The sequence below is a fragment of the Sinocyclocheilus grahami genome, unplaced genomic scaffold, assembly GCF_001515645.1.
Source record: "Sinocyclocheilus grahami isolate Dianchi unplaced genomic scaffold, SAMN03320097.WGS_v1.1 scaffold1368.1, whole genome shotgun sequence".
Lineage (NCBI taxonomy): Eukaryota > Metazoa > Chordata > Actinopteri > Cypriniformes > Cyprinidae > Sinocyclocheilus > Sinocyclocheilus grahami.
Genome location: NW_015506547.1, coordinates 87,105 through 97,897, shown reverse-complemented (window position 1 = coordinate 97,897; position 10,793 = coordinate 87,105). Strand labels below are relative to the sequence as shown.

Here is a 10,793-nt window from a genome sequence, read left to right as displayed (position 1 = left end):
TGTATATATTTTTTAAAGTTAAATTTGCTCAATAAGACAATTTCTGAGAACATTTTGAACAATAAAACATGAGGGATGTTGCGCGGCAACCGTATGTTTCTCTTGGCACAAATAATCTGAAGACATATAAGGTGAAAGACAACAGTTCAGTTTGAAGTTTTATATAAAATTTCTCCTCTTTCCTATTACTTGTTTCGCTTCTGTTTCAGTTTTTATAACCATTTCTTACCATGTGTCAGTAAGTTGCTGTTTTTTAGCATGTGTGTTTGGCAGTGTTATTTTTTAGGATTACTGATAAACTCTTGCCTTTTGTTTTGTTTTTTTTGTACTTTTTATTTATTTTAATTTTAGTTACATTATGTCTGAATTTATTATGTCTGTATAGGTCTTTTATTAAGTTTTTAGTTTTATTTAATTTGAGTTATTTTAATACTTCAACAAACTAAATGGAAATGAAATAATATATATATTGAATTTATAAATGTGTATGTACATATACAGTATGAATGTATACACAGTATATATATGTGTGTGTGGTTGTACATACACATGCAGTTGTTGTTTTGGTGTTTGGCTTAGTGTTATGCTAGAATCATTATTATACTCATACCTTTTGTTCTTTAATATTTTGAATAGTTTTTAGCTTTATTTTTTGTTTTTCATTTAAATATTAAGTTTTGAAATTTTGTTGTATGCATTTGTCATTTTTATTTAATCTCTTTATTTTTAAAATGTGTATAGGTAGTATTTATACAGTTTTAGTTTTGGATCTGTTTTTAGTTTTAATACTACAATTGATTGCTTCAGTTGTCCTCATTTGTTAGTCGCTTTGGATAAAAGCGTCTAATAAATGACTAAATAAATAAATATAAAATATGAGTGCATTCCAGTACAATGTGTATCGAGTCCATTTTTGCAGGAGACCTGCAAAGGAAGGAATGATTATTTGAGTTTTGCAGTATTACATTACGTTTGCAGTATTTTTTAATCTGTCGAAGTTGGGTCCTTTTTCTAAAATGTGTATTTTTCATCAGCTTTTCTCACCTCAGTGTCTTCTTCACATTTCAGCTTCTGTGGAAGAGGAGATGACAGCACATGAATCTATTTTTGGACTGAGAGTCTGTCACGGGACGAACATCTTAGCACTCAGGTTCTGAAATCAGGTTCAGGTGCCAGTTTCTGGTGTAGGATGACATTCAATGGCATTTCTCGTCAAACCACATTATTAAAGTTGCACACTTTCTTTTTAGTATTGCTGCTGCTTCTTGAACCCACATTAATCTTACTGTCAGAATGCTGATTTATAAATAGAGGGTAAAAGTCATTTCAAGAACCTCAATAAAAATAGTGCCCGTAGAGTGGGTCATACAAACATATAAATAAAATCATAAACAAACATTCAAACCAATGTACTTACTAAGCAATATTTCACAGAGATTTTAATTATGTATATATATGTAGCTGTGTTATTAGTAGCAAATTTGCATGTATATTATGTATTAAAAGGATACAGAAAAATTCTGCATTATTTACTCATCCCTATGTCATTCCAAAACAAAACATAAAGATATTTTGAAAATTAAAAAAAAAAGTAAATGGTAACTAAAATGGTTTGGTTCTATAAAATACCTTCTGCTGTATTCCACAGAAAAAAATTAATAAATAAATGCATACAGATTTGGAATGATATAATGGATAGTTCACCCAAAAATGAAAATTGTGTACTCATGAATGAATTTCTTTCTTCTGCTGAACACAAAAGAAGATATTTTGAAGAATGTGAGTAACCAAACAGTCGTTGGTCCCCATTGACTTCCATAGTATGAAAAAGAAATAGTCTGACCAGAAACTGTTAGGTTACCCACATTCTTCAAAATATCTTCTTTTCTGTTCAGCAGAAGAAAGAAATTTCTTGAGGGTGAGTAAAGTATGACAAATTTTAATTTTTGTGTGAACTATTACCTTTTAAAACCTGTTCCCAAGTGCACATCAGATGCTCTCTGTCACCACTAGATGGATGTAATGACATACTAATAGTTTAAGGCTGGTCAGTGGCTCCCTATGGCAACCTTGGTACACAGTAGAGACAGGAATCATTGTTCAGTGGATCATTACTAGGTACAGAACAAAAATTGCTACAGTTTTCAAGTGTGTTCTAGGAATCAAGAAAGGTATGAATAATTGTTGTTTAGTTTTTTGTGTATTTTCTCATTCTTACATTTGCTTACTATCCAAAAAGATGAGGGGGAAAAAAGCTATTTGTGTTACCAGAAGCTAGTTAGATTGGTCTTTAAGTCAACAATAACTGAGCAAATTCAATTGTGTTGCAGATTATTCTGTCAGACTTGACAATGCCGTCAAGTCCTCAGGTGTCTCACAGGCAAAGTGTCCTTCCCTTGTTCATGGGTAAAGGCAGAAATGTCACCTTTGTTTTGGACTCCTCTGTGGGAATGAATGGCTTTCTGGGACCAGTGAAGAATCTTATTATTCAAAACTTGATTACTAAAGCTTCACTCAGAGACTCGCTCTTCTACATTATCAGCTTTTCATACAAGCTAAATTTACAGCGAATCACTCTGAAAAAATAGGTAGCCTATTTGTCCATGCAGTATTATTGTCTCTAATACGGGTCATGCTATATGTTTGGTTTATTTAAAAAATAGTTTTAAATAAAATATCATAGAAATTATTTTTGATCTTAATTCATTGAGTTTATTACATCCAAAAGTCATATCAAATTCAATAGGAATACTTTAAAAGGCTACCAACCATCCATCCATTTTTCAAACTGTTTATTCTGAGTGGAAATCCTGGATGGATTGCCAGACCATCGCAGGGCTAGGCTTATATTATTTAATAAAAAATATATATTTATTTCTTTTTTTAAATCAATTTATAGTTTACTAGTTTACACCATGGTCTTCTCACATGATGCCCTGCACTCCTGATGTAGTCTATGAAGCCTTGAGCTGGATTCACACATTACAGACAAGTCCTGGCAGAGACCTCCACCCAGCACTGGCCTTAGCATTCTCTGACCCTGCCTGTCAGTCTGTCCATTTGGTGACCAGCGGTCTCCCAGACAACCCACCACAATGTCTGACTTCATTATCAACCCTGGTGATGCACCCTGTGAATACATTTTACATATCAGACAAGACTCCCATGAACACCGACATATCAGACTTCTTGCAGTACATCACTTCCACCACTAGAGTAAGCTGTTATGTCATGACTCTCAACTCAGCTGGCAATGTGGACCAGGTAAGATGTTGAATGGTGTCCACCACTTATACTGTTCATCCTTTGTTAGTTAGTCAGATTTTTAAAAATGTTTTAAAATGTAAAATAGCTCAGTTTGTTGCATTCAACAGATTACCTGTTTCAAAACCCGTCACACTCAGAGGACCCATGGCGTTCAGTGGACTTCAATCAGGTCCAATACTACAACTGCACAAGCTGTGTCTGTTCTGTACCATGCTGGTATGTTCTTTAATTTATTTTTTAATTGAAAAGAGTGAAAGACAGACAAAACACAATAAATAATTATATTGTGGTATATATATATGTGTGTATCTTGACAGGTGTTCCTCTATGAATCCTTTTAGTACAGTATCATGTGTATCTGCAAGGGTAATGCGAGGTGCTGAGCTTTTTCCTGGTTGCCGTGTGTTAGCCAGGAGAGAGATAGATGGGTTTTACTACCTGGGGACAATCATACATCAGGTAGTAAAAATATTCAGAACATCATTATAAACACTACTAGTCAATGGAATAAGATTTTTTAAACGTTTCTATAAGAAGTCTTTTATGTTCAGCAATATTAATATATATATTAAAATATAATTTATTCCTGTGATGGCAAAGCTGAATTTTCAGCATCATTACTCCAGTCTTCAGTGTCACATGATCCTTCAGAAATCATTCTAATATGCTGATTTTAGATTCAAAAAACGTGTTATTATTATTGTTGAAAGCAGTCTTTTTGTGGAAACTGTGATACATGTAACATTATGAACCTTGTAACATTAATGTCTACTGTCACATTTGATCCATTTAATGTATCCTTTCTGAAAAAAAAGTATTACATTTCCTTAAAGGGGTCATAGGATACCCATTTTCCACAAGTTGATATGATTCTTTAGGGTCTTAATGAAAAGTCTGTAACAAAGTTTGGTTAAAATTTCTCAATGGTAGTGTAAAAAACAAATGTTTTACTCTGTCAAAAACGGCTCTTTTCAGATCAAGCAGTTTTTGTAGCACTTTCCTTTAAATGTTAATGAGCTCTGCTGACCCCGCTCCTCTCTTCCGAGCCGCTCTCAGAGAGACTGTTTACTTTAGCTGCATTCATCGTGAAACTTGCTAATTAGCACATTATTAGGAAAGGCGATTTGCAAAGATTAATTACAAAACCTTATACTCACTTCTTCTGTAGATGAGGCTGGATCACGAATGATTCGCAAGAACATAGACGCATTTATGTAGATCGGGGGTGCATTCCCTTCAGAAACAAATAATCCACTGCGAGTTCAGCGGCTCAGATGTCTGGGGTAAATGAGGACTGCTATGTTCTTTATTACACCCAACAACAGAAGACTTCAATCGCTTAGGAGTCATTCTTGTCTACATCTGCTCCTGCGGTGAAACAATGGCGGACTGATGACAGCTCACTCAGGGCGGAGCTAAGGTAAAACACCAGTCCAGTCTGTGCTGAAACGCTACTGTCAATCAAGCTATCATAGTGTGTGACGTCACACAGACAGGCATCTGAGATCGGCTTGATTTAACCAAAACATTTAACCATGAGACGATATGGGCCTGGAAGGGTCATTTCCGGTATGGAGCTAAGAGATCCGCTTAAAAGTAAGATTTATATACAAATTTGGAACCAAAACTTGTGAGCAGCATATTAGTGATATGCGTAACTCTATAAACCTAGGGAAATGGCTCAGATCTGTTGTCTCATTACAGTTGATGAAGGTCTTTTGGGACTCCAGGTTCTCTTCTGGAACGGGATGACAATTCATGTCCCCAAACAGCTCGCAGTATGGATTTCTCCCTCTCATTATGAACAAATTATCAAAGACCTCCAGCATTATTCATCCCGGCCATGTTGCTCCAGGGTTTCCCACTGCGGCACCACAAATTGTTTTGAATTTCCATGTCACCGGTGCAACCACCACAGTCTGTCCTCCATTCCACCATGCCACTGTCTAGTGAAGAGATGCTGGCCAGTGTTCATGTCATCTCCACTACTGAGTAAACAAAGGAGAGATGAGCTGGAGAGGAAAGTTGATCTCCAACTGAAAGAACTACAGAACTCTCAACAGACACAAGTGCCTTCATCATCCTCATCATCAACCTCTGACTATGAGAATGAGAAGGATACTGCAGCTGGAAAACACAGGCCTTCAAGGTCAGAACTGGTGAGCCAATCAATAAACACAGAGATGTTCTGCCTGAGAAAGCCATACACTCATCCTGAAACCAGACCAGCCTGGGATACTGGAAAAGGGGTTCTGCAGAACCACAGCACAAACAACCAGGTAATTACAAAATATTTACGATATAGCCATCAAAATGGACAAATACAATACAATAATAAAAACACTTAGTTTTCGAATTGACTTAGTTTTTTAGCATATACACTACTGTTAAAATGTTTGGGGGCAGTATTTTTTTTAAAGTAATTAATACTTTTATTTGGAAAGGATTCATTCCATTTATTAAAATTTACAGCAAAGACATTTATAATGTTACAAAAGATTTCTATTTCAAATAAATGCTGTTCTTTTTAACTTTCTATTCATCAAAGTCCTGAAAAAAGTATCAAAATATTAAAGGAACACTCCACTATTTTTGAAAATAGGCTCATTTTCCAACTCCCCTAGAGTTAAACAGTTGAGTTTTACCGTTTTCGAATCCATTCAGCCGATCTCCGGGTCTGGCGGTAGCACTTTTAGCTGTAGCTTAGCATAGATCATTGAATCTGATTAGACCGTTAGCATCTCTCTCAAAAATGATAAAAGAGTTTTGATGTTTTTCCTATTTAAAACTTGACTCTTCTGTAGTTACATCGTGTACTAAGACCGACGGAAAATGAAAAGTTGCGATTTTCTAGGCCGATATTTTCTGCGTAATATCATTGTGCCTGCTGCACCCATGGTACGGCAGCAAAGTTCCTTGATTATTACGCCGGAATGAGAGTATAGTTCCTAGCCATTATCGGCCTAGAAAATCGCAACTTTTCATTTTCCGTCGGTCTTAGTACACGATGTAACTACAGAAGAGTCAAGTATTAAATAGGAAAAATATAGAAACTCTTTGGTCATTTTTGAGCGAGATGCTAACGGTCTAATCAATGATCTATGCTAAGCTACAGCTAAAAGTGCTAACGCCAGCCCCGGAGATTGGCTGAATGGATTCGAAAATGGTAAAACTCAACTGTTTAACTCTTGGGGAGTTGGAAAATGAGCCTATTTTCAAAAATAGTGGAGTGTTTCTTTAAGCAATGCAGCTGTTTTCAACATAGATAAGAATTGTTTTTAAATACCAAAACAGCATATTGGAATGATTTCACCATATTACTGTTTTACTGTATTGTTGCATAATCATTAAAAATCATTATCATCCATAATAATAATAATCATACTGACCACAGACTTTTGAACAATAGTGTACATGGTGCAAAAGTCTGCAGGCAAACTAAATGTTGTTTAGAACCATTTGGTCTTAATACAAGTGCCAGAAAATACAAAATATATTACAAAATAATGAAAATATATTTAATTTGTACTGACTCACTGAGCAGTCAGGTGTCCAAATATCAGCCATTCTTGGCCTGGAGACACTGGGAATTCTGGGAGCTTTACAGATAACTCTATGTTACAAATCACAGCTCTTTATTTAAGCTGGTTCCCTATTCACCAAAACTGATATGAGGGAAATATTTGGATCAACTGAACAAAAGTTATCGCCATCACCACTAGCTGTAGCAGTCAGCTCAAAGCCAACCAAACTGATAGTTCCAAAGCCAAAGTTCAGAGTGTTATGAATATTGTCAGTGAACTTTTGCTGATTTTTATTTTTTCAGATATAATATTTGTTTGTACATCAAACATTCTATGGTTGGTGTACTAATTAAATACAAAATACTATTATGTAAAACCATGCAAAACTTTATTAAAACTTTAAAGAATAAACAAAGTAAAATAAAATGTATATTCTGTATTGCGGCAGAATCTCATTATGGCTTCTATGGCTCAATATATATTCATGATTGCTATTAATAAATGAATAAATATTCCTGAGTATAAAACAGTAACACTTATGAATACTAAAAAAAAAAAAAAATCTCAAGAAGAGTCAAAGTCAGTGCATTTAGTTTTAGTTGCAATTTTAGAGCAAGTCCACAAGTCCTCAATTAAGGCACAGAATTTCACCCATATAATACACAGGTGCAGTTCAGAGGTTGAATGCAAGGCTCATGCTTTCCCCAGCGTTGATGCGGACCGTTTTCGTCTGTGGCTTTGCGTCCTGCATTGCTGCTGTGATGGAATAGGTGCCTGGAGACACGTCAATAAGGAAATCCTCTGGTTCTGATGAACCCTTCAAAAAATATGTAATGAACCACTTTATAAAGTTGATTTGCAGAATAAATGTAGTACCTATGGCCTGGGTAAATATGGTTCCTATCAGTTTATTTATCCTATCCTATCCTATCTGCTTTTATGATTTAAGTTGCAACAGCCTATGTAGGGCTTCATGTAAACAGGTTGCATGCTGCATTCGTCCAATCAATGACACTGATACTGCAAATATGCAAATATGAACATTAACACAGGATTTAGGAATGTGCAGTGAGAAATGTCAGCATGCGAATACCCAGGATTAATTGTTAAATTATGAGCAGTGTGAAACATGAAGCAAGATAAACGCTGGGTTTAAAATGACCCAGGATTATCAATTTCAAATGTGAAAATCCCTACAATGGCAAAAAAGTATTACATTTTTTTGTCAAGGTCAATACTTACAATGTCTCGTTTGATGGCTGCACTTGCATTCTGTTTCTGTCCTGCAGTCCTCAACATCTGCTGGGAATGGTAGCGACAGATGTGTTCTCGCTCACTGGGCTGAGCCAGGTGCACCGTCTCATAAAACTTCTATTAAAGAAGTACAGGCTGTTTTTTCGAATTCAAATCTCAACACAGTTAAATTAAATGAATAAAGCATTTTCACCTTGCATTGTCTGGTAGTTTCTGACATGTAGTCCACTATTTTTGCAAAAGCATGGTCCAAGTTTGAATGTAAAATGTCTCTCTGAAACACAGGGGGAAGAAAAATTCAAGCATTTGTGTCATGGACATCAATTATTTAGTGATCAAACCAATTCGAATTGTGTCTACACACCTCTGAGTTCCTTTCATTGTGACCGAGCACGGGTGGTCTTGGTCTTGAACAGCTTATAGACCGTCTTTTTGCTTTTTCCAACACCTCCTGCCCAAGTTTAGATGAACGGCGCAGGGAAGACTCCAACCAGGATTCATTGGCCATGTACACAAGCGTCCTGGACTGCACTGAAACCGAATATGGCCGAAATTCCATATCATATCCACAAAACAATTGTCACAACATTGGCGTCATAATACTAAGAACTATTGCATGTAATTGCATTAATGAAAACTATGCTACAATTTCGAAACGGAAAGCAGGCGTTTTTTAACTTGTTTTGTTTTTTTTTCTCCACAATTTTAATCGTATGGCAATCATATGAACATACACTTTGATATTGTGTCTGCATTTTAAAACTCACAACGCAAAACTTACGATCCAATGACGCCCAAAATGTTCGTTGTTAACTCTTTGGACTCTATAAACGCATTCAAATCAATTATTCCAAACTGTTGCCGCTGTATGTTAGTGATGGGCGTGTGGAGCGAAAGTGAAAGTTGAAATGTATTTCCTCCTTTCCCACAGGCTGCTGGGAAATGAAGTCTTTTGTGCGTGGCTAAAATACGACACAAGCAAGAACACCAGTATCATCTTTATCTTCATCATTAATCTACAAATATACATTTGTTTTTAAATAATATATTAGAAAAATATATTAGGCTATGTACGTTTTGCCACCACTCAAGCTGTCAAGTTGTTCAGTACAACATTGTTCAATAGTATTTTTATATTGAATAATCGTTTAAAATACATATTCTGTTTCAGTCATGTGACTTTTTACCTTATTCGCCATATTTATGACTATACTGTATGTCTACTGCCAAATTTACACTGCAAAGACGGCACAGACGTGCATCTGAAGTGGCATTTAGATGTCTTTATGCTAAAATCTGCTCAGAGGTGGCATTAATGCATTTATACAAATATGCATTAGCCTAAGTCTAGACAGAATGTTGAGCAGGTACAGAGCAGCCTTAACTTGACTGTGTAAAGATGCCTTATGTTTATCAGCGAAAACAGAGATACCAAAAAAAAGGTTAGCATAGACCCAGCAAATCTAATATTTTACAGTTCAGCTCCATATAGGCTAGCACCGTATAGGCTACAGAGAATGCAATACTATATGAAGATGAGTTGTGGGTAAATGGATATATGGTAGGATCTATGCTAATTGTGTTAATATTCAATTCAATTCAAGTTTATTTGTATAGCGCTTTTTACGATACAAATCATTGCAAAGCAACAGAAAATTAAGTTTCTACAATATTTAGTAGTAGCTTATCAGTGGTGACTGTCAGTTTATGTACATATCGCAGAAATGTACGGAAAAATCAATTAAAGACGTAATCAAACAGACAATGAACACTTAACAGCAATTATTTTATGATGCAATCAAACTTATAGCAAAATTTGGTAGTTCTGTATGTTGTTTCAGGGTTGGCATCATCTGAGGTCCTCTGAGGGGTTGGCATCATCTCTTCTCAGGTGTTCTGGATCCAGACTGAAGCTTGTGTAAATCCTAGTTAAAACAGAGAAACAAATAGAGACATAATTAGCGTAGCTGCAGTTCCGTCCAAGTAAAATTAATTTGTTTAACCCAAGCTAAAGAATAATAATGCGCATTTGATCAGATATAACTGCAGTCCAAGATTATGAGATGTATTATTTGAATGCCTGGCCAAAGAGATGTGTCTTTAATCTAGATTTAAACAGAGAGAGAGTGTCTGAACCCCGAACATTATCAGGAAGGCTGTTCCGGAGTTTGGGAGCCAAGTGTGAAAAAGCTCTACCTCCTTTAGTGGACTTTGCTATCCTAGGTACTACCAAAAGTCCAGAGTTTTGCGACCTTAGGGAGCGTGATGGATTGTAGCGTGGTAGAAGACTAGTTAGGTACGCAGGAGCTAACCCATTAAGGGCCTTGTAGGTAAGTAATAATATTTTGTAACTGATATGTAACTTAATATGTAGCCAGTGCAGAGACTGTAAAATTGGAGTAATATGACAATATTTTCTTGACCTGGTAAGGACTCTAGCCATTGCATTTTGGACTACCTGTAGCTTGTTTATTGAAGATGCAGGACAACCACCTAGCAGTGCATTACAATAGTCCAGTCTAGAGGTCATGAATGCATGAACTAGCTTTTTTGCATCAGAAACAGGTAACATGTTTCGTAGCTTGGCGATGTTTCTAAGATGGAAGAATGCTGTTTTTGTAACATGGTTAATATGATTTTCAAAAGACAAGTTGCTGTCTAATATAACACCCAGATTTTTGACTGTAGAGGAAGTCACAGTACATCCATCTAGTTGCAAATTGTAATCCAAGAGATTTTGTGTACTGT

The 10,793-nt window shown here is 35.8% G+C and overlaps 1 protein-coding gene and 1 pseudogene across 2 annotated transcripts; one reads left to right on the top strand and one right to left on the bottom strand.

The window, feature by feature from the left end:
* Nucleotides 1-2,351: 2,351 nt before the first annotated feature.
* Nucleotides 2,352-7,007, top strand: LOC107569643 (uncharacterized protein C11orf16 homolog; annotated as a pseudogene).
* Nucleotides 7,008-7,371: 364 nt separating this feature from the next.
* Nucleotides 7,372-8,945, bottom strand: akip1 (A kinase (PRKA) interacting protein 1). 2 transcript variants are annotated; one of them, XM_016255769.1, is made up of 5 exons: nt 8,813-8,945; nt 8,410-8,576; nt 8,239-8,319; nt 8,034-8,162; nt 7,372-7,608 (listed from the first exon to the last, which is right to left on the bottom strand). In XM_016255769.1, exons 2-5 carry the CDS (start codon nt 8,551-8,553, stop codon nt 7,465-7,467), a joined length of 498 nt encoding a protein of 165 aa, XP_016111255.1. In that variant the 5' UTR covers nt 8,554-8,576; nt 8,813-8,945; the 3' UTR covers nt 7,372-7,464. The 2 variants fall into 2 exon arrangements, with proteins under 2 accessions (XP_016111255.1, XP_016111254.1); XM_016255768.1 differs by having other exon boundaries at nt 8,827-8,944.
* Between the last annotated feature and the right edge of the window lie 1,848 nt (nt 8,946-10,793).

What these genes read in the sequence shown, in the direction of transcription:
- akip1 (XM_016255769.1), bottom strand. Translation starts at nt 8,553, where the DNA reads ATGGCCAATGAATCCTGGTTGGAGTCTTCCCTGCGCCGTTCATCTAAA. An exon ending in ACAATGAAAGGAACTCAGAG is followed by an intron (nt 8,320 to 8,409) that starts GTGTGTAGACAC and finishes CCTGTGTTTCAG; the next exon opens with AGAGACATTTTACATTCAAA. An exon ending in AAACTACCAGACAATGCAAG is followed by an intron (nt 8,163 to 8,238) that starts GTGAAAATGCTT and finishes CTTCTTTAATAG; the next exon opens with AAGTTTTATGAGACGGTGCA.